The sequence below is a fragment of the Lepus europaeus genome, chromosome 5 (genome assembly GCF_033115175.1).
Source record: "Lepus europaeus isolate LE1 chromosome 5, mLepTim1.pri, whole genome shotgun sequence".
In the NCBI taxonomy this organism is placed as follows: domain Eukaryota; kingdom Metazoa; phylum Chordata; class Mammalia; order Lagomorpha; family Leporidae; genus Lepus; species Lepus europaeus.
In genome coordinates, this window is record NC_084831.1 from 153,049,787 (window position 1) to 153,075,213 (window position 25,427).

Consider the following 25,427-nt stretch of genomic DNA (forward strand, 5'->3'; position numbering starts at 1 on the left):
AGTTTTAAATCTTGTCACTTCAGCACAAAGAATATAGGAAAGCTGTGAAACCAGGCTTTTCTATTCAATAGCAATTTGAAATAAAGCAGTGAATAAAACTGATAACTACTGTTTAGAATGTATTATTTCAAGGCAGCTAACTCGACAGCTTCCTGTTCAGGTTGTAAACAAGAAGTCACCTGAATGAACTTTCTTTCCCTGTGATCTGTTACAAGTACCTATCAAGTGTCTAGACAAGCAATGCAAACCAATGGCATTCCTGAGAACACATGCAGGAGCAATCTTAGCTCTAGAAGCATATTAAAACAATTAGGGAAACACTAAATAAGATGTGAAAACAAGGGTTGATTGATTCTATGGGTGAGGATGGCGGCTACTACATCTTCAGAAGGACTAATATAATGTATAGTGAATGGTGGGAGATTAGTCAAAGGGAAATCATCATTCTGAGTCTATTCCTACTTAATTGGTTGACTCTTACTTTCAGTCACTTTCTAATATATCCTAGCACTTTGTCTAACATATAGTAGGTGGTCAACATAACAAAATAAAATTGACAAAAATATCAGACCAATCTTAATTATTCCTTCTATTTACAGAAAAGCCTTGACAAAATCATAAAGACATGAGAAACTGATGTTTCATTTTTTCAAAGATTTATTTGTTAACTTGAAAGGCACAGTTACAGAGAGAGAAAGAGAATTTCCCATCTGCTGGTTTACTCCCCAAATGGCTACAATAGCCAGGGCTGAGCCAGGCTGAAGCCAGGAGCCAGGAACTCAACTGGGGGTGGCCCACATGCATGGCAAGGGCCCAAGTACCCGGGTCATCTTCTGTTGCTTTCCCAGGCATATTAGCAAGGAGCTGGATCAGAAGTGGATCAGCTGGGACATGAACCTTTGCCTATATGGGATGCTGGCAATGCACAGGGTAGCTTAGCCCATAGCAACACAATGCTGACCCCATGAGAAACTAATATTAAGTCAGAAATAGTTATTATACCAGACTGGAAGAAAATAGAGGAGATTTTTATTTCAAAATTATTTTTTGTTGCAATGTGTTCTTCCTTTGAACTATACAAAAATAACATCTGATTGTCTTGAGCATTATGTGTGCTGGTCTTACTGCTGAATTAGGTTGTCAACCTAATAGCACCATATCCTAAGTTCTTTCAAATGACAGTGACTAGCTAAGTGAACATGCAATGTTCAATGAAGTGCTATTCATCTATTAACATCCTAGATTCTCTGAGAATTCATTACTAGCCTAACACCAAGAGAATGACATTTCCTGTTGTACCTCTCATCTGTTGGAAGGGTACCAGAGGCTTTTCCTCAATGACTGCTCCATCTCCTTTAAAGCAGAACAGTCAGAAAAGACAGAGGTTGGGAAGTGGTTCAGATCGATCTTGGTACAGCCTCAGGAAGAGCCTTTGCAGGCACTGAATTTCCGCAAGACCAGCAAAGAGGGGCCAGTGTTGTGGCTTAGTGGCTAACACTGCTTCCTGTAACGCCAGCATCCCACACGGACGCCAGGTCATGTCCTGGCTGTTCCACTTATGATCCAGCTCCCTGCTAAGGACCTGGGAGAAGTAGTGGAAGATGGCCCAACCGTTTGAGCCCCTGCCACCCATATGGGAGACCTGGATGAAACTCCTGGCTCCCGGCTTTGGCCTAGCCCAGCATTGGCTGATGCAGCCATTTTGGGAATAAACCAGAGGATGGAAGATCTCTCTGTCTCTCCCTCTCTCTCTCTCTGTAATTCTGACTTGTAAGAAACAATAAATAAATCTTAAAAATAAACAAACAAATGAAGACCAGCAAAGAAAATGAAAGATGAAAAATAAACAAGGGAAAAAGAGAAAAGAGCAGAAATTCCTGTTAAAAATACCTCCCTCTTGAGACAAAGCTGTACAGAATTTCTTGGGGTTGGGGTGGGGGTGGGTGCTTTAGGGCACAAGAGCCTGGGTAGTTTCACTGACACTACAGTTGGTCAGAGTCTGAGAACAGGCTGGTCCTCTGGTCCCTGTTCCTTGCTAGTATTTATCAACAAGACTTGTTGACTTCAGTCTGTATAGGTTCCCATAAATGAATAATGCTTCTGCCGCGTCAACTCTGAAGGAAGGGCTAAAATAATAAGTAAACTCTGAGAGTTCTCGAGAAGGTTGGTTCGCAGAGGGTTGGACAACTCCCAGTTTGAAAACTGCAATACCATTATCTAGAAGTTCTGGCAAATGCCTACTGTAAAATGCTTCTTCAAACCCGAGTTCCTAAGGTTAGGCAAAACGCTAAGTGTGAACAGCTCATATCCTGTAAATAAAGTCTATTATTTGTATAGAGTACATGACACACGAGAGACAAAACAGATACAAAAATGAGAAAAAAGAAACCTAAGTAGAAGCTAAAAAGGGTAAAAAAAAAAAAATCAAAAGACAGCTTTCTGAAAAAAAAAAAAATCTTTGTGTATTATTTCACTTGGATTTTACTTCCTTCCTGCTTGCTAAATGCAGAACACTGAAGCTTGTCACACTGCCAACAATGACTGCTCCTTTGTGCTAAGATACAAATGGAATTTGCATGGGACAAAGCCACGATAATTATAGACGCCTACAGAACAATCCCCACAAAGAAATCCTCTAGTATTTGGGAGAGAGTTCCCCAGCACAATCTGCAATTACACCATGTAAAGGAATTTGCCTTAAAAATGTGCTTATACAGAACTTTCACAGAATGAGATGAGAACCCCCAAGCAAGAAATAGAAAGATAAGGAATAAAAAGTCAATGACCTAAGTTCAAAAGAATGAATCGTTTGGGTAGAAAAATCCAGGACAGGAAAAAAAAAAAAAAGAAAAGAAAAGAAAAAGCCAGGACAGAAAAACCAGAAACTTGAGCGTTAAAAGACAGGGATTCATGCTTCAACTGACATGACTGTGGCAACTGCAGCAAAGGCATAAACAAAGATGACTATTCAGAGCTGTGCTGGGATGTCTCTGTGACCCCACCCCACTCCATGCCAATGGATTCATCCTGTAGCTTATCGATGGCTGTGGCACAGAAATTAATATTTAAATTGGCTGTTGGAACATTGTATGGGTTTCTCATCTCCCATGCATCCAGGTAGCCTTTATTGGCCCACAGAAACACGCACTGTGTGCCTATATAGGGACAGGTGTCAAATCTTCCATAGGAACAATGTTATAGATGACAATGGCTTCCAGACAAGCACAAAAATGAAATTTAATTCATAATATTTATCAACAACTAACTTGAATCTTGGGCCCCTGGGAACTGAGCATTATAAGATACAGGAGGAATAGGTAAGCAGAAAAAAATTTTTTTAAAAAATTTTCCTTTTCTTTCCAGGGCGGGATTTAAGTTACTTTCTGAAAAGGAAGTGGAGGGGCCTTTCCCCATCCTACCCTTCCTGCTAGTCTCCTGTGCTCTACTCCCTGCCCTTACGCTGCCCTCAGCACCCGTGTATGTCTCTTCCACACAGTATTCCTCTCTAAAATTACTTCCGTTTCTCTTCCCAATAGGCACTCTTAGTTTTCTGAAAGTACTTGGTACTAACTAGAGGTTAGTGCAAAAAGCAATGGGAGGAAACAAACTCACAACAAGGTGTGAAGGATGCATCATCTCTAACACACACACACACATCAGATGCACAGGAGGGTACTATGACACGTTTGTGGCAAATAGAACTAAAATTCAAGGTTATTTTGGTGCGAAGTTTCTTTTGAAATCCATGCATATGAGGGTGTCTTCCAAGAGCCTTGGAGGGGGGATGTTTAGCCTAACAGTTCAGACGCCTATATTCCAGAGTGCAGTTGGGTTCAACTCCTGGCTTCAGCTCCTGCCAGTGCGGACCCTAGGAGGCAGCGGTGATGGCTCAAGTCATGGGACTCTTGCCATTCATTTGCGAGACCTGGACGAGTTTCTGGCTCAAGGCTTCAGCACTGGCCCTCCAGCTGTTGTGGACAAATGGGGAGTGAGATTGTTCACTGCCTCTTTGCCTCTCAAAAAACAAATACTGCATGGATTTCAAAAAATTTTGTACCAAAACAAATTATCTTATAACTCCATTATCCATGAACTTTTCGAGGTATTGTTGTATATTTACATATGCATGTATATATATACATATATATGTATATATGTGTGTATATATATTATATATAATGTATATAAACATATATTTTATATATGTAAAATATGTAAATATATATAATGTACATAAAAGACATATTTTCTGTTTTCTTTAAATGAAAATATTAATTAAATCAATTGAATTGGTGACATTTTGGGAAATGTGACAAAATAAAAATTAAGAAATTAAGAATGACCAACTAGCAGGTTCTGCCCAAAGGTCTATCCCCAGAATCTGCTAAACTTAGTCATGCTTTTCATTCCTTCTCCTACTTCTGTATCCCGGATTCTGTAAATGTTCCACTATTTTAAAGAAGCAACTATCAAAGCAGGAGCAATAGGATCTGCTCGTGGCAGAGCAGAGGCAGGAGCAGCTAAATGAGAATTTTGCAAAAGTATTAAAGATATACATTGGGATTTATTACATAAAAGGATCTGTCACAGACTCTTTTACTCACAAAACCCCTAGTACTTATAAAGTATAAATAGGCTTCAATAAATTCAATGAATACAAAACTTTTTAGGAGAAAAATCTTTTGAGATGAAAGACAGCCAGACACACACATGAGGGTGCTTCAGAAAGTCTGTGGGAAAATTGAATTAAAAGATAGCTTATTTTAGTACAAAAATTTTTTAATCCATGTATGGTTTTTTTCATTTTCTTTGAACTTTTTGAAGTACTTGTGTTTGTGTGCGTGTATTTTTAAAGTTACTTCATCGCAAGGAGTAAAGTGTGTATTGGTGCCTCAAAACATAATATGGAAGGTAGAAGTGACTGAATTACTTGCAAACAGTTTGATTTGTCAAGAAAGCTTGGAACTCTTACCATATAAAGACTGGTGGACACTAGCTGGGCTGTCCATTTGCAAATGTTTAGCATACCTGTTGGTCACCTGGGAGTCTACCTCTCTTTACCCCTTACCTTACCCCTTCTGGTGTTCAGCTGTTTATTTTTCTAGCCATTTCCAGGAAAAGACTTGTGGGACTTGCTATTTCCAGAGGGAGCTGGGGGATGGAATGGAAGCAGTGACTTGAAATTCTTAGTCCAGAATGGAAAACTTTATTTATGGAAGCTTAAGAAAAAAACTAAGGGCTAACTTCAAGATTTCCCAAACACGCTGTGGTTCCTTTGGCCTACAGATTTCACGGTGTAAGTGTCTGCACTCAACTAACATCACAGATCTGTTCCAAGTGCAAACCAAGGCAGCCGAGGCTCCGCTGCTCACAAAGAAGCTAAGGCCCCTGGGTGTTTGTCCCCGAAGGGTACTGAGTCAGAGAGCCTTCTGCTGCCTTACCGGGCCAGGAGCCGCCCTTACATCCAAAGGTTGCAGAAAATACCTGCATGTGCAAACCTCGTTAGCAATCCAGTTTCCCAACCATCTATGTAAGAACCACCAAGGGAGACGTGCAGCGCGTAGACGCCCACCCCCGCCGCACTCAGCCCTACCTGCTGCGTCTGCTGTCTCTGGATGGCTCTCACTTTGGGGACAGGGCTCTCTCTGGAGGAGGAAGACTGCTGCCGAGAGCGGCTCCCGTTCTGCACGGGTTCGGCCACCAGAGCTGCGGACGCCACGGACATGCTCCCGGTGCTGCGGAGGGAGGCGCTATGTGGCAGGGAGGGCGGGGCTTTGGCTCGGGCACCCAACCCGGCCTGGTCCATTTTTCGGGTTTGGGTCTGCCCAGTACTGTTTTGCCGTGGAAGAGCAAGAGGTATGTGTCTGTCCGGCACAGTGTGCCGCCTGGAGAAGTCCTCACTCTGCGTGCTGCGTTTGGTGAAATCTTCCATGCTACTGTTGCTGGGCCCGCTGAGTTTGAAGTCTTCACTGTTGCTTTGGCTTCTGGAACTGGCAGTGCTCAGGTTCTCCAAACTGGAATCCACGGAGGCCTTTGGCATCGACGGAATCGGGTTATTGAGGTGATAGACGGGGTTCTGGAATGACAAGGGCTGGAGGCTGCCTGGCTGGCTCAGGGCCGGGTGCAGGGGCCTCCTCACTTGGGGCGCGCTCTGGGGCGTGCTCTGGGCTTCCCGCAGCTGCGTGAGGCTGGCCACCTGGGAGATGGAAAGCTGGCTTCCGGTCAGGCGCAGCGGCACGTCGAGGACCACAGACGCGTGCTCCCCCTGCGCCGCGTGCGCGTCCTGCAGGTCCATGAGGGAGATGCTGCGGCCGTTGGGCAGGCTGCCTTCCTTCTCCTCCTTCTCAGAGTAAGCCATGCTCTGCGAGGAGGCTTGCTGAACCAGCAGCAGCGTCTTCCCTCGGAAGTAGCTGTCCGTGTTGTCCTGGCTGGGAGACTTCAGCTTGTGCAGATCGCTGCAGGGAGGCAGAGGGCCGCTATTTACTGTCGCGTTAAGACTTCGACTCAGGCACACAAACGCTCCTGACTGCTCACCGGCTGTTGGGACGGGTTTCGTCCTTACAACTCTAATCGAACCGTGCACTTTACACAACACGGGGTGCAGCATCCCGTCACTGCCGTCCCCTTTTACTAGCGTTCCAGTAATTCCTGAGTAAGATCTAATGCCTTCCCGAGGGATTCCAATTCGTACTGCATGAGCTCTGTTTAAACCTTCAAGAGGCGTTCTGAGTACACGACCGAGGGGCCCCGTTAAAGGCTCATACGTGGCCAATTCAGAAAGTCTGAGCGTCAACAATGTGTCTGCTTGTCCAGCTGACACAGCCAGGCTGAAAGGACTTTTAGCAAGGCCTGCTGAGTTTCGAGCGCACAATACATGCAAACATCAATTAATAAAGCCCTTAGCCTTCCATCCAAGCAGGATATAGATTTTTTTATACATTTGGTGACTATAACTCTATACTATCATTCCAGAAAATAAGTGATCCTGGATTTTGTGTTTTACGACAATGCACTGGGTTTGTCTCAGGTCAGACAATTATTTTCGATCGCTCAAGACTTTTCAAGTTGTAAAACCAACAAATAGGTATGTAAACGTTATTTCTCACGTACCTGTCAGTGGGGTCTTCAAATATTTTCTGCAGCCCGGAAGAGAGGCTTCCACTGACATTTGGACTTGAGCTATGCTCTGTGAAGCGTCTCAGCTGCTGCTGTATTGGCGTAGGGTTAGTCAGAGACTTGGTGATATCAGCAAGAACGCGAGGGAGAGGCCCCAGTTTTGCCACGGTCGCCTGTAGGAAGGAATTTTCACCCTAATTGGATAACAAGCATTGCGATATCCACCACAGGTTGTTTTGGGCACCACGATGCCCATTGATGGAGGGGTGTGGTTGGAGGGAAGGGTAGGTGATTGCGCAGGGGAGTGGCAGGTTCATAATGCATTGTTATGGAGCAGCGGAACCATGGCGTCGAGATGAATGGAGGAGGCGAAACAAGGTGCAGCAGACATTGAGGAAAGAAAGGAAATAGAAATTAGCATTATGCAAATAAAAAATGAAAACACATGCTCAAAACAACCAAACTGTTGCCATTCCAACTAAAACAGGCATGCAAAGCAAACTGAATCTTTGGGATGCTAGCGGACCGAGGTGTGGAAGTGAGGGGAAGAACCAAACACCTTCAGACCAAAGGGAACTTCAAGACCAGAGGATGGGTCGGTGTGATGGAATGTCCGGAGAAAAAGGATCATGTGAGAAAGAGATGCATGCCAACATACAGGGGGGTGCCGCATTCCGGGGTGCAGTGCACTGCAGGGCACGGTGGACACGGCCGTTATCTACCCCAGTCAGTCTTGGGAACCCTGACCGACTGCCAAGTGAGTTTCCATCAAGAAGCTACTGCGATAGTTTTTCCAACAGTGAAATCGGGTGAAGTCTATGAGATGTGTCTGGGTGTACTCCTGGTTTCCAGGACTGAGCACAGACTTCTAGGGAGAAAGCCTGACTGCACAGACAAGCCTAGTGCTTAACCAGACCCTGGCCCTGGGTGAACCAGGCCTACTTCACAGGATAACTGTAACAGTAAAGACTACATCCCATTCTGGTCGTTCAAACAAGATGAACATTTCAGTGCTCGCTTTATTGGTCTCCATCATTTGTCTTCTTTAGGGAATAAGTACTCCCGTGGGGTCTTACAGGCCCCTCATCTGTTGGGCAGTTTCACATGGCTGCCTCTGTGTGTTCTCTGTTTCTGAACCACCCAGGTTCTTCCCTGCTGCTGCAATGGACACAGATGCCATCCGAGGGAGACCTGCGCTTGCTCCGCAGTGCTGGGCCAGGACGCACAGTCAGGGAATTTACCCTCGGCAGAGCTGGGACCTCACATCCAGCTAGAGCTGCTGTAAGTGAAAAAGTGGTCCTGGGGACAGGCAGCAGCGGACTGCCGCACACATGTCCCAAACCTTGCTCGAACAGCATCATTCAAGTTTCTTAAAGGAAGTCTTTGCTAATGGGATTTACTTCCCTTCAATTCTATTGGTATAGCATCTTAATGGATAACAGGAAAACGGAGAAAGACAAATACATGTATCCTTATTATAGAAAAATAACCATCTTCTGAAGTTATTCTCACACACCACTATACATATTTATAAAGTACATGTGGCAAATAGAAATACCAATAAATTGTGATTAACCTAGCCAAAGCTTATGAGAGTATTTTCCACTATAAAATCTACTCCTTTTTATAAAATTCAAGACAATGACCGGCAAGTTATACTTTAACTTATAAGTATGATATACACACCAAAATTCTTGAATTATAGTCATAAAGTAAATGATTAAAAATGGTCATTCCTGTGTGTATTCTTAATTCACAACTATGGAGAAAGAAAACTTCAGGATTATCAGATCCCACATGATTCTTAGCACTAATAATTATATCAGACTCTCTGACTTGCAGAGTAAAAAATGTTTTTCATGCGTGAAGTTACCTGAATACAATAAACTCAATATTTCCCTAAGTCTGAACTCTTGTTAGAAATTAGCACATGAGGGTTCATCTATCCTGTTATACATGAATAAGGTTATATATACATGAATACTTAATATTTGTTTCTAGGCAAGTTTCAGGATATATACTGTATATAATTTCATGGCTTTCTAGAATTTCTGATTAGAGATCACATATTTTATTCAGAACTGATAGCTGTTTATGCTAGGACTTGCGGGACAAAGATTCCTTTCAACTGGCAGAAAGGGTGAGCGCCCTCATGCGGCAGGTGCAGTAAAGCTCTCTGTCATCTCTCATCACTCCACCAGCCTACTTTACCTTATCAAGTTGGGAAACTACTTCCCACAGTAAGGAATGCAAAACTGAAAGCTCTCGGCCCAGATCAATGTAGCCATCAAAGCCCGGGGTGTTTGAGATGGTGTCTGGATTAGAGATCTCCAAAAGAAAGCGCTTCATTCCACCCCATTCATGTTCTAGAAAGTCATTCATGAATGCCATGTATTCCTCTTTGTTACCAAACCTAAAGGAGAGGGTGAGAAAATGAGAAAGGACACGTTCAAGAAAAGAGAATCGATCATTCTGAGTTGACTACATGCAGCTATAACATTTATAATATTTAATAGAGGTATTGACTGATTTTACTATCTGTAGGTGATAAATACTAAAACATATTTCCTTAATATGTACTCAAAGACTCTGAAGTACTAACTCTTTCTGTAAGCCAAAACTGTTTTTATATTTCTTGGCATTTAAAGCTCTTTGTAATGTAGCCCCTCACCAACCAAATGCTCACCAGTAACAAAGCTTCAGTATTGCCAGCTTCTTCAGTCTTCCACACGCATCATGCAGCTGTCACTCTTATCTGTTTCAGACCTCTTCAGTGGACAGTACTGAACACCATGTTTTTTCCTACATGCACATTTATGGCAACTTTGGCCTTCGCACCTAAAGGAAGCACTTCACAGCTTCTCTCTGACATATCTGAATTGCTAGCACTTTTGTGCTTTATGGTCATTACCAAGCAAAATAAGGGTTACCTGAACACAGCCACTGTGACACTGTGACGGCGGCTCATCTAATAACCAACCTGTGTGCTAAGTGACTGACTAGGTGGCTCCATCGGACAAAGGATGATGCACATCCTGGGGGTAGGGGGCGATTTCATCAGGTTACTTAGAATAGTATACAAAACATGTGAATTACTGATTCTGGGGATTTCCCATTGGATAGTTTCAGGTTGCAGCTGACTACAGGTAACTGAAACCTTGGAAAATAAACTTGTGGATAAGGGGGAGGGGAAGGGACTGTCGTACTCCTCCTCCTCCAAGCTGGTTTGTTTCCACTATGGAAGAATGTCTCAATCTAACTAGACTGTAGCTCTCTTCAGGGCCTGGTATAAGCCACAATAAACCAGACACAGTCTTTCTCAGAATAGCTCAAATGCGGGTAACTATGTATGCTTCTGCATGGGCTTCTGCAGAGGACGCACCAAGTTCAAACAGTGCTCTTCCACAACACCACCATTTATTCTAGAAAACGATCTGTTTCATCGACGCTCTAACTTTACAGACTTGTCTTTAAGATCATATGGAGTAAATCTGTGAGGAATTCCTTGCTGGTCATTTCTTAAAACAATGCAAAGTGGAGAGAAAGAAGACAGTGTGGGTGTCCCCACAGACCGCACAAGGACATAGCTGCAGCCATTAGTTGCTTGCCTGGAAGTAAATCAAATTCCCTGATGGACTCCTTCATCCCTGCATTCTTCCAAGAGACGGGTTCAGTCCCACACCCTGTACTCTTCCCCACCCCGCCCTCTCCCTTTTTCCCCAGGTTTGTAAGCTCCCTAAACCTGAAAAACTTGTATGAAGAAACTTACCTCCAACGACTGCCCCCCGGCCCCCCACTCTGGACTCCTGGCCCACCCTAAGCTATAGGAGACCCAGCATGCTGGAGGACTGTGCCCTCTGCCACGTGTTCGCGCAGTGTGCACGCCGGCATCGGCCACCTCTGTGGACTGATTTATTTCCTTCTTGAATAAATTCATTTTGGCTGTGAGCTCGTTTACCACCTCCTCTCTGTTCTGCTCCCCTACTCCTTACCCTCATTCCAACTACACAGATGTTAGCTGCTGTTTGCATTGTTGAGTGCATTTCTCCCCAGTTGCTTTCTCTTAACTTTGTTTTGAAAAATTTTCAACCTACAGAAAGGCTGAAAGAATATACAACAAACACCCATTTGCCTCTCATCTATATTAACCAACTGCTAACATTTTGTCAAGTTGTCTTTCACTCTCCCTCTTTGTACATAAACATTTACTTCTTTTCCTGAACCATTTTAATCTAAGTTGTAGGCATCACTTTTCAACACTTTAGCACCCATTTCTTTAGAATAAAGCATATCTCTTACACCAGCCAAAGTTATTTTCACATTAAGACTTTTAAAACACTATTTATGAATTACCTCACACAGTTCATAGATTTTACCATTTGTCTCCCAGATGACTTTTACAGAGTTTTTTTTTTTTCCAATTTGACATCTGAGTAAGTTGTGAGTATTGCATTTAGACTATTAATCTAGAATAGCCCCTCTTCCATCTTTTGCATTCTTCTTAACACCGTCCTTTGTGAAATGGCCAGACTGTAACAACAGAATTTCTCTGACTGTTCTTTCAACTCTTTCACACTTAGATGTTTGTGTTGTTACACTGCCAGGTGACAGCGTATGTATCATTTTTTATCTAATCTTTTTTCTTTTGGCCAAAATATTTTTACTAGCCCTCTTCACTCAATGTTCTATCTTCATCACTTTTTCTTATTATTGAATATTCTTTGAAAATGTTGCAGTGGCTGCAAATATCCCACTCAATTTTTGTACAGCAGTTTACTTAATACATAAGATGCTCTCAATTTTGGATTGTTTTTGTTAATACCACAATGACAATCTGAGAGAAGAGGCTCCCCACATCCAGACTTTAGGCCTCACATATCTTTTAGACAGCATGCTTTTAGAGCAGTAGCAGCATGACCTACTTGGCGAAGTTGGCCAGGTTCTGAATGACCTTGGCGATGAGAGTGAGTGTCCGAGAGGTGCGGTCATCAGGGTACTCCTGCATCAGGTTGAAAAGGCTGGGCGACATGATGGCTGGGCACAGGAAACGGAGAAACAACGAGGCACTGATGAGCCGCTCGCTGATGTCCTGCTTGCCTCGACTCAGGCACTGCTGCTTCCAGGACGCAAACACTTCTTTCAGTTCACGAGGGAAAACACTGGAGAAAGGAAAAACACCCAAAGCCCTAAGTGTGAAAGTGCCAAGACCCAAGGCAGCACAAGTGACCCAACCCTGACCAAGCTGTAGGGAGGACCCGGTAGAGATCCAGTAGAGATCCAGGAATGAGATTCTGCCGGATTTATGGCTAAGAAGTGGCAGAAAATTCACAGAAGGCCAGATGGAGACTGGAAACCCAAAGCTACAAAATTCTGCAGTACTGTAAAATTAGTTTTGCACAGTGAAAAAAAAATGACGTGACATTCCTGACTGAACCATCTGGTTGAATATAGCTCACCATAATCTCGCTAAACACTGTTGACCAAAAATCTCTCCAAATCTCACCAATTGCTGGGGTTACAGCAATGACCAAAATTCATGGCACATCTGTTCAGTAAATATTTTAGAAAGCCAGAAAAATGCTTCTGGTATTACAGAGCGTAGTATAATATTTTGGGAAAGAGTGTATTTATGCAGGCAGCCAGTTTCAGAAGTCCTCCTGTTGACAACAGAGATTAGCTCTCGGACAGAACTGTATCAGGAGAACTTCCGGCTGGGGCTGGAAGGAACAGCGCTGTCACGAGGCGTAAGCGGTCAGACGGGGCCCTGCAGGTGCAGCGGCCAGCCCACCAGTACGAGTTGATGATCTTGCAGAAGGCCAGCTCGCAGCACATCTTCAGGTTGCTCTGGTGGTCTATCAGTTCACTGGAGGAACACCTGCTGGGGTCCACTTCACAGTTCTCATCCGACTCGTACAAAGCTTTGATGAACTCCCCTATTGGAAGAGCAGAGATGAGGAACAGTGTAACTATCACTACAGTGTTTAACTGAATAGAAGACAAGGATTTAGGATTTCTGTCCAATATATAGACTGGGGAGTCCTGTTCTCAGACCTCACATGGAAGGCAGAAAAGACTGCCCGTGAAAGGTCACTGCTACAGAACCAAAGGTCATCACATCCCACAGATCCTGATTATGTTCCTTATCGTGGAAGAGGAATCACAGCCATCACCAAAATCTCATCACAGTGTTTATATAAAAATTGTAACAATACTACTTTAAGCAACGCAGTATCTTTTATCTGAAACTTATAAACATGTTTAATTAGCATGAATTTGCTATTTGTTATAAGGCTCTATCAGAGTGCCCAATGTTTTTGATATTCTTGAAGAACAGACAGCCAGCCTTGATCGAATGGCCCCCTAAGGTTTTCAGTCAGTTGCTAATGTAGGTGCCAAAACAGATGCAAGTTAGGGTCTCTGGGCTTACCTCCCAATCTAGCACAAAATTGTAACTGAAGATCTCTTTGAATAACCTGGACATGCTTTTCCAGATAGGTCTGGCTTAAAAACCCCTTCTATTTATAGCCTATCCTTTATCAATTTATGCCTGAAATTCCCTGAAACAACAAATCCCTATCTTGTCTATCCTCCACTATACACTTTCATATATCTTCTACTGCACACGGTTTTGTGCCTATTTGTTCATGTGTCTGTCTCATTTCTAGGATGAATACTGTCAGAGGTACCAGATTTTATTCATGTTTAAAGCCCCAGACCCTTGAATAGCCCCCAAAGCATTGTCAGTGCTCCATAAATAACAGCGATGGTAGCTACGTATGCTTGGGTTTCTTTTTCTTTACTAACAGGTCTTTGTGAGAGGGGTGTGGACCTTTCAAGGATCCTTCCAAGTCAGTTTATATTGCTTGAGGTTTGGGCTAGTTATGGCAGAGTTCATGGAACTGAACAGTAATTCTTGCAAAATTAAGTAGCAGTAGCAGTATGAAAAGCATTTTCTATGAAAATGGTTAGTGTTGAGATAAAGGGAAGCTTCTAAAAACAGCTATGAAAGAAGATAGCTCCTTGGGAAAAACAGGTTTGGAGGCAGAAAACAAAGAGGGATATAGAAAAGAAGGTGGTATGCAGAAAAGGGTAAAGGCTTTGGAGCCGGAAGACCCATGATCAAATGCTAGATCCATCACTCACATGACTGTGTGGCTTTGAAGTCACTAATTAGTCCAAGCTGCAGTTGTCTTATTTGTAAAACAGCGTTGGTAAGACTCAGTTTGTACTGTTGTGGTGAGGATTGGAAATGATGTATGAAAAGCATGCAATATGGCGCTTAGCAGGGACTGCACCAAAAAGTATGATTTCACACAAGCTACACAACTTTAAAAAAATTTTCATGAAGTGGAATAGCCAAAGCTAGTACACTTGACATAGTTACCAATTCTTGCAAGATATGTATTCAATATGTTCTTCATGTCTCCTATATGTCTCTACACAATTTACATTAAAAGAGTACTTAAGGGGCCGAAGCTGTGGTATAGGGGGTTAAGCCTCTGCCTGCAGTGCCAGTATCCCATATGGGCACTGGTTCGAGCCCTAGCTGCTCCACTCCTGATTCAGCTCCTTACTAATATGCCTGGGAAAGCAGTAGGATGGCCCAAGTGCTTGGGTCCCTGCACCCACGTGGGAGACCTGGAAGAAGCTCCTTTCTGGCTTTGGCCTCCCCATTTGTTGAGTGAACCAGTGGATGGTAGGCTTCCCTCTCCCTGTCTCTTCCTCTGTCTCTAACTCTGCCTTTCAAAATAAAGAAAATAAATTTTAAACACACATACACACAGAGACACATTCAGCACTTCAAAAAATAAATAAATGAACAAACAAACAAACCAGAGTACTTAAATTTAAAACAAAGCCATCAGTGTCAAACGTCCCATGTAAAACTGGCCAAACCGGAAATTTGTAACATAAATATCTATTTGTTTAGGGGCAGCCTAAACAAATAAGCCTCCACTTAGGATGACCACATTCCACATCAGAGTGCTGATTCAAGAACTGGCTACTTCGCTTCCAATCCAGTTTTCTGCTATGCACCTGGGAAGCAGATGACAAGGGCCGTAGTACTCAGGTTCTTGTCACCCATGTGGGAGACCTGGGTTGAATTCCAGGCTCCTGGCCATGGCCTAGTCCAGCTTTGGGTGTTTCAGATAATTAGGGAGTGAACCAGGGGAAGAAAGAAGATCTTCCTCTGTGTGTATTTTTGTCTCTCTCTGTCACTCTGCCTTTCACATGAAAAAAGGAAAAAAACCTAAAAAATGTTCTGCTCAGTGAGTTCTTTTAAGTTATATCTATTCTAGGGAACAATGCTCACATTAATGAGTAACATGAATATTAACAACCTTTTCTTTTAGTCTTCAAGAAAAGAACAAAATCTCTCTAGAGCTCAGAAGTCAGCTGTCTATGCTGCCAGGCTAAAACTATCTCCCTGGTTATGATATACTTAAGTCCTCCAAAATACAGAAAAGCATTTGCACTTTTTTTAAAAAAAATTTTATGTAAGATATACAAATATCACATATCTCCTATATACAGACTCAGGAACACAGTGATAGTTTATCTGACAATGGGAGAGGTATCACATTGAAAAATGAAGCTTTTGTAAATCTGTACCTAGAAGGTGCTTATCTGTTCAAAATTACTGAGACAGATTTAAAACCCATTTAAGTACGTTCTCTTGCCTTTGAAACACATAGCACCAAAGGAGGCACTTTGTGAGTTGTTTAAAAGCATGTCTGCGCCTAGAATGTTCTATGATGTGCTTTCTATGTACATCATCAATCATTAATAGTAATTGTTAATTACTATCTAGTGTCAAAATTTCACGACTGGGAGCAAGTCCACAGGTATGGACACACTACTCCTGCCAGGGTGCAACTCAGGTCTGGTCGGGGATTTCCTTTCTGTACCTCCCAGATGGCATTTCCTGTGTGTCACAGACATCAAGATGCAACCCGATCTCAATCTGAAAAGGTAAAGGGGCTAACAGATGGGAGATTTCAGTCTAAGTTGGAGGCAGCATCGGTGCAGTAAACAGTGAAGCTTTCATCCAGATAAATGCAGACTGGCAACTTTTAACATGAATTCTCTGTGAAAATTCTACAGGTGGTTCGGAAATGGCATCTGTTCCTTGCCCAAAATGTGTGAAATACAGTAGCATTTTGATGGGAAGACGAAAATACAAGCCTTGTCCTGAAGCAGCTCACCAGTGAATGCTGTTCACGCTCCCGAAGGAGCAGCGTTTCTGTCCCCTGGCCCTTGCTCCTGGATCACAGGTATGATCACAGAGCTCTGTACTTGATCCGCATCCCATGCTCAGGGAATCAACTGCCATGCTGCGCTGAGTCAGTCAGCTATTCATTCACTGTTCTATGGAAGGACTTGTATTCACTTCTCATCTTGGAAATCCTTTCATTCAGAAATCTCATCTAGCACATTGAACTTTAGAATATGAATGACACGGCCGGCGCCGCAGCTCACTTGGCTAATCCTCTGCCTGCGGCACCGGCACCCAGGTTCTAGTCCCAGTTGGGGTGCTGGTTCTATCCCGGTTGCTCCTCTTCCAGTCCAGCTCTCTGCTGTGGCCCGGGGAGGGCAGTGGAGGATGGCCCAAGTGCCTGGGCCCTGCACCCCATGGGAGACCAGGAGAAGCACCTGGCTCCTGCCTTCGGATTGGCGCAGCGCGCCGGCTGTAGCAACCATTTGAGGGGTGAACCAACAGAAGGAAGACCTTTCTCTCTGTCTCTCTCTCTTACTAACTCTGCCTGTCAACAAATTAAAAAAAAAAAAAAGAATATGAATGACAGATTTTGAAGAAATCTGACCAATAAATATTCATTCCTATGTTCACAGAACGAAGAGTACTATTTGAAGTGCTTCACTGTTGCCTTTTAGAAGACAATACAAATCATTAAAGCAAACCCTGAGAGATAATTGATGACTATTCTTTATGTAAATGAGACTATGAACTTCTCTGTACCTTTCCTAATGTCAATGAAAATCCATCTTCACCAGTTTCTCATAAATTACCACTAAATATTAAACTTTTTAAAAATTTGTTTTCATTTTAATTTGAAAGGCAAAGGAACAGAGATCTGCCATCCGCTGATACAGTCCCCTACATCAGCCAGGGTTTGGTCAGGTCAAAGCCAGGAGCCGAGGACTCCATCCAGGTTTCTCATGTGTGTGGCAGGGACCCAGGTATCTGAGCCATCATCTGCTGCCTCCCAGGTGCACAACAGTGGGAAGTTAGATTGGAAAATGAAGAGCCAGGATGCAAACCAGGCACTGTGACATGGGACCTGGGCATCCCGCACTGAAACTCAATCACTGTGCAAACGCCCAACCCTTCTTAGATCTTAAACCAAAGTACATGACTGACAGAGAAAACACGAAGATAGCAGGAAGAGAAAGAAATTTGCTTCTTCAGAGTAGAAAACAATGGCTACCATGGTGAGTCCACTTCATGTGAACACAGTAGTGCCGCTCCTTGACCATGGTTCACTTTTCCCTCCTTACAACCTGGCTCCTGCCCTCCTCATACCAGTCTGAGCCATCACCAGTGATTCTAAACTTGTCACATGCAAGACCCATTTTTTGTTGCTGTTGCTCTTTACTTCCTGCAATATCTTCTGATCTTCTCTACTGGTGTCTAGGATTCAGCGTTTGTCTGGTTTTCTCTCTCACTGCACTGTTGTTTTCGTTCTCTGATCACTCCTGTTCTTCCTTCTGTCCCGTAAAGCCAGGTGTACTGTAAGATCTGTCTTTAGGTCTATTTTCTTCTTTCTCAGCTTTATTTAAACCCTCCACAGGGGTAAGTTGGTTTCCAACAGCCAGCTAGACAGATGTCCGTAGAGCTTTCCAACTTCACATTAAATACATATGTGAGGTGGAAACAGAATTTCCCCTCTTTTAAGCTTACTACTTAGATGATTTCCATCTCTGTCAAGAATCTCATTATCCTTCTAGTCACTCACAGAGACCAAAATTCTCTGTAATATTTGACCCCTCTCCCCTTCCCACAGACTGAAAAAGCTGAGCAAGTTCAACTTCTGTAACAGTTCTCGTGTCCACCTTTTTCCTGTTGCAGTGAGCTCCCCCTTCAGAGCCTCCTTACTTCCTGCCTCCCTATCACAACAGCTCTCCACTGACCTCGCTGCTTTCACTGCTTTCTTCGCCAACCCAACTTCATCAGTCAGTTAAATTAATTCTACGGAAGACACCCTGCTCAAAATTCAGTGGCTCCTGAACTGATGCTGTAGAATCTAATCCTCAGCCAGGCATTCAAAGCTTTCAACAAACTGGTTCTACTTGTCTTCTCATCTTTTGTTTTTGTTGTTGCTGTGGTTTACTTGTCTTTTTCATGCTTTTTTTTTTTTTCCAGCTAAAAGGTTTTATTATATACATGCCTGGGTCTTCCCAACTCTATGGCTTTTTGTTCCTGGGGTTCTCTGTCCCGTGATAGTCCTTACCACAGCTCTTGCCCAACACCTTTTCTTATAAAAGCTTTCTACTGGGGCCAGGGCTGTGACGTGGAAGGTTACGCCTCAGTCCGCAGTGCTGGCATCCCATATGAGTCCCAGCTGCTCCAACTCCGATCCGGCTCCCTGCTAATGTGCCTGGGAAAGCAGCGGAGGATGGCTATCCACATGGGAGACCTGGAAGAGGCTCCTGGCTTTGTCCTGGCCAGGGCCTGGCTGTTATGGTCATTTGGGGAGTGGACTAGCGGATGAAAGATATCTATCTGCCTTTCAAATAAATAAATAAATAAATAAATCTTTAAAAAAAAAGCTTCTACCCTTCAAGCAATACATACAACATATATTTAGTTTATATAGCAAATTTTACAATTCTATTGGCTTGAATAAATAAACTTAATTCTTTGGAAAAAAAACACAGGATTTTTTTTTTTTTTAGTTATCTTTATGTCTATACTATAAGCTCCTTGAGGGCAAAAATATCTGCACTCATTCAATAGATCTTTTACTCTTGGTATCACATGTCACTGCTGAGCTAGAGCAATGTGGCTAGTGCGAATTAAAATGTGTGGTATAATGAAAAATACCAAATTTCAAAGAGTATGGTGAAGTAAAATCAAACCGTTAAAACAGTATTTGGATATACTGGGTAAAATAAAATAGGTTGCTAATTTTGCCTGTTTCTTTGTACCCTTTCTATATTATTTCCACATGGCTCATGTTATGTTTCTGGAGAGCACTGCTCCACACTCTGTGGAAAGTACTGGGGATATGGAGATAACCGGTTATTTATTCAAAGACTACGCTCTACTGTGGTGCACATCAAAGTGCGCAGCACAGCACCCTACCCTGATGGTTAACGGCTGAACATCATGACCAGATCTGGAACTGCAAGCCAATGGCTTAGTCAGCAAGAATTACTGACTGGACAAAAATTAGTTACGTTAAACATTCTGGAGACCTTGAAGGCAGAAATTTGGAGTTGAGAGAACTGGGGATAATACCTTTTTTTTAAATTAGAGTTCTGTATTCATGATGATAAATGCTGGGTTAACACTTTTGAGATCAACGTCACATAAGAGTACTTCAAAAAGTTTATGGAAAATAAAATTTAGTGTGGGGCCAAAAATTTAAAATCCATGCATATGAGGGGTCTCGTGGAAAATGTATTATGAAGAAAATTTCAAAAGTTTTTTTTACACCAAAATCAACTTAGCTTTTTAAAACTCCATCTTTCCACAAGCCTTCTGAAGTACACTTGTATGTTTATATCAGGGTATAAATAGCCAATTCTTCAGGGGAAACAGCCCAGCTCAGGTCTGGTAGTGACACCACTTAATATACTATTAGTCCCAGAATCAGGGACCTCGGTGTATACTGGTAGGCCTTCTATTTCCATACATACTGTAAGAAACCAATCCCGAGACTTCTTGCAGCTGAAACTCACACTCGAATACTCTAGAGAGCTGGAGTTTGGCCTCAGCGTGTCTTCCTCATGAGGGTGAAACAGGGGTCAAAATGGGAGAGGAGAGTGGATAAATGGTTTTCTTTTCCATACCCAATGCATCATGAAGATACTGCTGCCCCACCAACTTGAGGTATTCCTCAATGGATTTGGTGGCGATGGTGTTCTCTCTGAAGATTAAGACATCATGCTCGCCACAACGATCCACCTCAGACATCACCAAGTCGGTCAGAAAATCCTGGTGGAATAATGTTCAGTCAGGCCGAGAGCAACGGAATAAATAATACACATTAGAAGACACTGATGAAACCCCAGACGCCCCGAAAGTGCTGTAAAACTAAAGCTACAGATGGATTTGACAGAAAAAAGGCGGTCAGGATTAGATTTTAGGGGTCACTCCCCCTATGTTTCAAATTCCTTCCAAGATTTTTCACTGCACTTTTGATAAAGACCAGAATTCTGGATGCAGTCTACAAAAAGTTTCTATCCTTTCTGTCTCTCCAGCCGTGTCTTGTGCCATTCTGCTCCAGCCTCAGGGGCCTTCTTGTTAGGTCCTTTAATGCACACACCACCGCCCTTCTACATACAATGTCCTCTATTCAGCAGAACCCTGCCTGGCAAATGCTGTTCTCAGTTCTGCTCCACTCCCACCCTTGCTTCCACCCCCACTGTCAGGGAGCAAATTCCTGGGGTCCTTTGGGTCCTAGTTCACACTCCATTTCCTCCAACACTGGCCCCAAACCCACCATCAGGACCTTTGTCCCACACCCTTATCTTGTGTGCCTCACTAGAATTGTTACTGGAGAAGCTATTTCGTGAAGTAGCTGACTAATACAGATTTTCCTCAGAAATCCACAAGCCTCATAAGGCCAAGAGGAGTGCCTATTTTTTGTCCACTATCACACTGCCACCAGCTATCCGTTTTTGGCACACGTTAGGTGTTCAATATATTACAGTTTACAAGTTGGTCCATGGTATTAATGTGAAATTTCTTGATCTTGTCATTTGAACTCATTTTCTAGGCTATTATTGCTTATGCATCTATCCATGGAAAAGGAAGATATAAAGAAAGAGAAAGCCTTGAAGAAACAGCTGCTTTGTTCCTCAACACTTTTAGAAAACTTGATGTAAAATGCAATGCTTTTGGTTGTTCAGTTTGAAAGGTGATACTATCAAATATTTTGAATGTTACCAGTATACTTACTGGGTATTTCAAGGGCTCCAAAACTAAAAACAGGTGGAATATGTTGATTTTCTTTTATATAAAATTAAACATTATAAATATTCATGGGATTCACTTTTGGGCAGCTCAACAGAGTTGTGCAGACTTAGGAATCACTATTAAAACTTCTGCTGAGGGGCTGGCACTGTGGCTCAGTGGGTTAACGCCCTGGCATCCCATATGGGCACTGGTTCTAGTCCCAGCTACTCCTCTTCTGATCCAGCTCTTTGCTATGGCCTGGGAAAGCAATGGAAGATGGCCCAAATCCTTGGGCTCCTGCACTCATGTGGGAGACCCGGAAGAAGCTCCTGGCTCCTGGCTTTGGACTGGCGTAGCTCTGGCCGTTGCGGCCATCTGGGGAGTGAACCATCGGATGGACGACCTCTCTCTCTCCACCTCTCCTCTCTCTGTGTAACTCTGACTTTCAAATAAATAAATAAATCTTTAAAAAAAAAAAAAAAACAAAACTTCTGCTGAGAGGCAGAGGAAACTTTTGGGAGTTTGGATAACATTCTGTATCTCAATTAGGTGGTGGTTTCAGTGGGTGAAAATCTGCCAAACTCGCTGAACTTTTCCACTGTCAATGCATATAGTTTATTGCATATAAATAGAAAACAAATCAGTGACTTTAAAAGAAAATATATATATCCTGAACCTTGAACAAATGAAAAGAAAAATATATTCATACAATTTCAAAGATGGAACTCAAAATTTCAAGGATTTCTCAACCCAAACTCTTAAGCTTTCATAATGACAGAAAGCTTAAAACTATTAAAAGTAAATTAAGCACAAAAATTATAATCAAAAGAAGGCAGATAAGGGACTCATTATTGAATATATTGATACGTTCTGATTTATATCTAGAAATCTTAATAGCACTTTATTTTATTATTTAGTTTGAAATAAGTTATTCTAGCTGTGAACCTCTCTAGAGCTAAAATATAAATTTATCATGACCAGCCACGTCAAATGACTATGCCTCATAGGTCAATGAGTCTATCAGCCGGGTTGTTGTTCTACCTACAGTCAGAATACTTCTTCCTTGTCTACCTTTCTGAACTTTCACTTCTATCCAGGAAAAAACAGATAAGGCTATCATGAAACCTCTACCAATTGTAGAATATCTCCTGGTTTTTAAAATCCCAAATATAGAATTTAATCCTGTAAGGAATGTTGCTAACCCCAAGCATGCCTCTTGAATACTGCCTTCTGTACGTATGGGATATGGTTATCAGTTAATCTTAAAATATAGTGAGGAATTGGGGCCAGTGCTGTGGCAAAGTGGGTAAAGTCACTGCCTGCAGTGCCGGCATCCCATATGGGCGCTGGTTCGAGACCTGGCTGCTCCACTTCCGATCCAGCTCTCTGCTATGGCCTGGGAAAGCAGTAGAAGATGGCCCAAGTCCTTGGGCCCCTGCACTCACATGGAAGACCCGGAAGAAGCTCCTGGCTTTGGATCGACGCAGCTCCGGCTGTTGTGGTCAATTGAGGAGTGAACCAGTTGATGGAAGACCTCTCTCTCTCTCTGCCTCTCCTTCTCTCTCTGTGTAACTCTGACTTTCAAGTAAATAAATGAATCTTTAAATCTATAGAGCTCATAATAACGAACCCTAAACTTACTGTTGGGTTATCACATCAATCCTATCACTTTACTAGACAACAAAGAGCTGACTGTGGCCACTATCTTTCATGTAAATGCACTTTAGACAAATATGCGTTGGTTCCCCTACTTTCTCTAGTTTTATAATCTCCATGTTTTCTGTATCTTGTAACTCCATGTATTTTTTATGTAGTTTTTTTTTTTATTTAATAAATGTGAATTTACAAAGTGCAACTTTTGTATTGTTGTGGCTCCCCCCCACAAACTCCCTCCCTCCCACGGCCCTCCCCTCTCCCACTCCCTCTCCCATCCTGTCCTTTATCGAGTTTCATTTTCAATTACCTTCATATACTGAAGATCAACTTAGTATATACTAAGCAAGGATTTCAACAGGCTGCACTCACACAACCGCACAAGGTATAGGGTATTGTTCCACTAGTAGTGTTGTTTTTAAGTTTCATAGTAAAACACATTAAGGACAGAGATCCTACGTGGGGAGCACGTACCCAGGGACTCCCGTTGTTGATTTAACAATTGGCACTGTTATTTATGACGTCAGCAATCACCCGAGACTCTTGCTATGAGCTGTTTAGGCTATGGAAGCCCCTTGAGTTCACCGACTCTGAACTTGTTTAGTCAAGGCCGTGTCACAGTGGAGGTTCCTTCCTCCCTTCAGAGAAAGGCGCCTCTCTCCTTGATGGCCTGCTCCTTCTGCTGGGGTCTTGTTCACCAGGTTCTTTCATTTAGATTGTTTTTTGCCACCGTGTCATGGCTTTCCATGCCTGTGGTAACTCCATGTATTTTTCTTCTTAAATCTTTTTTCCCCTTTGACTGACCAATAGTAGAGCACATTGACTGTGGATCTCCACAGCGTCCGCCTTCTGCTTTCTTGACAGAAGGTGGTGGGGAGAGCTCTCAGGTAATGCAGCCCCTGTCCACTTACCTTGGCTCTGCCAGTGCTCTGGAGAATGTGCACTAAGGCACAAGCCAGCTCCTCTTTATTCCTCACGCTAATTACTGGCTCAAGGACAGAGCACAGCATGGTGTAGTTGCTGGTGACAAATTCTGCAAATTCTTTGTATTGCTCCATAGGCAGAATGGTGATGGTTTGGAAACGCGATTTAATCCGAATAGAAGGCCCTCCTGTCTTTCCTTTGTTGGGTGTAGGCGTACTCACTGGATACCACTTTTCTACAAACTGGCGACCAGTCACACTGGCAGTGGGGATGTTCACTAGCCCTACATAATTATTCTTGTCCTTTTTTTTCTTTTTTTCCACATCCTTGTAAATGTGAACCGTGATGCTATGAAGAGGTGGAAGGCTGTAGAATTCAAAATGTTCGCCCCAGAAAATATTGTCTGCTTTGGTCTTGCTGGTTGTACGAGCAAAGAGGGTATCATCAAGGCACAGTTCACAGAAATATTTCTTTTTAGGGGCAAGGTCCTTGGCTTCAATGATCCATAAACGGAGAACATTTTCAGCTCGTCTGCAGTTGTCCTTTAAAGAGAAAATAAAGCTGAATTTGAGAGATGATGCCCCAAAAAGAACAGCTTCCTCTTAGAATGGGTGATGTGGCTTATGAACTCTACTCTACATAATCAAAGGAACTGCTATCTCATCACTTAGAATAATAGCAAGTTCTAAACAAGAATGCTTCAGAGTCTTAGAGAATCATATGTATTCTGTTTTGCTTGAGTTAAAAAAAAATAGCTTGTAAAGGTAAGTTCTCATAGAGCTAGCCGAGGGGCAATGAGACTGAGCTCTGCAGATAAAAAAAGAGGCAAGTAGCTGAGAAACTGGGTTCCAGTCCATTTCCGTCAGGTACTAACTTCCGACTGGGGCAGGTCACTGGACTCTGCTGAATCTTTTAACCCACACTAGTAAAACTATGGTAATAAACCTGCAAGATTATTTTTGATATAAAAGGGTACAACAGGCATTGTGCTTTAACTATAAAGTGCTATAACAATTCAATACTCTTACTACATATACCTTCCATTGATTTACTGCTTCCAAAGTGATACATTTTTTGGACCCCCAAAGCCACTCTTACCTTATTTGGTTGAACTGTCCTGCGAAGGTTTTCCATCCACTTATCTCTCTCTGAAGCAGAGTTACAGCTGAAGCATTTACTCCCACTTAAGTAGGTAACCTTCAACAAAAAGTTTAGAGATACGGAAAAGGAAACATCAGATTTGAGGGCTCTATCTTTTTAGCTTAGGACATGCTATGAATCCAAATCATATTTCATGAAACTAAGTGATACTGGCAAGGTTTCTGCTATCTATTTCTAAATCGACATCTGACTTTTGCTTTGTTGTCTAGGTAGCATCCAAGATGAGAACAAAGGCCATTTAGAAATCAGCTGAGGAACCTAAAACTGGCCTATGGTTCAGAAAAATCAAAGCTACAAGCCTTTCAGGCCACCTCTTAAATTACCTGCAAATGAACATGCTTGATTCTGTGTGAGTTAATAAAAAATAACTGGAAGAGGAAGAGTTTCTGAAATAGCTTATCAGATTTCTGCTTTTATTCTAGCATGATTC

At 42.7% G+C, this 25,427-nt stretch overlaps 1 protein-coding gene across 2 annotated transcripts in view; it reads right to left on the minus strand.

Moving 5' to 3' along the window:
- Positions 1-25,427, minus strand: part of RASAL2 (RAS protein activator like 2) — a 401,898-nt gene that overhangs the window by 17,392 nt on the left and 359,079 nt on the right. Inside the window, exons 7-14 of one of the 2 annotated variants that reach the window (XM_062192966.1) lie at positions 24,935-25,033; positions 23,824-24,378; positions 20,152-20,296; positions 12,905-13,049; positions 12,039-12,275; positions 9,328-9,529; positions 7,111-7,310; positions 5,594-6,455 (exon numbers count right to left, since the gene is read on the minus strand). In XM_062192966.1, the coding sequence (XP_062048950.1) occupies positions 5,594-6,455; positions 7,111-7,310; positions 9,328-9,529; positions 12,039-12,275; positions 12,905-13,049; positions 20,152-20,296; positions 23,824-24,378; positions 24,935-25,033 (2,445 nt within the window). The remainder of the gene's footprint in view (positions 1-5,593; positions 6,456-7,110; positions 7,311-9,327; positions 9,530-12,038; positions 12,276-12,904; positions 13,050-20,151; positions 20,297-23,823; positions 24,379-24,934; positions 25,034-25,427) is intronic. The other variant, XM_062192967.1, reaches the window with a different exon arrangement.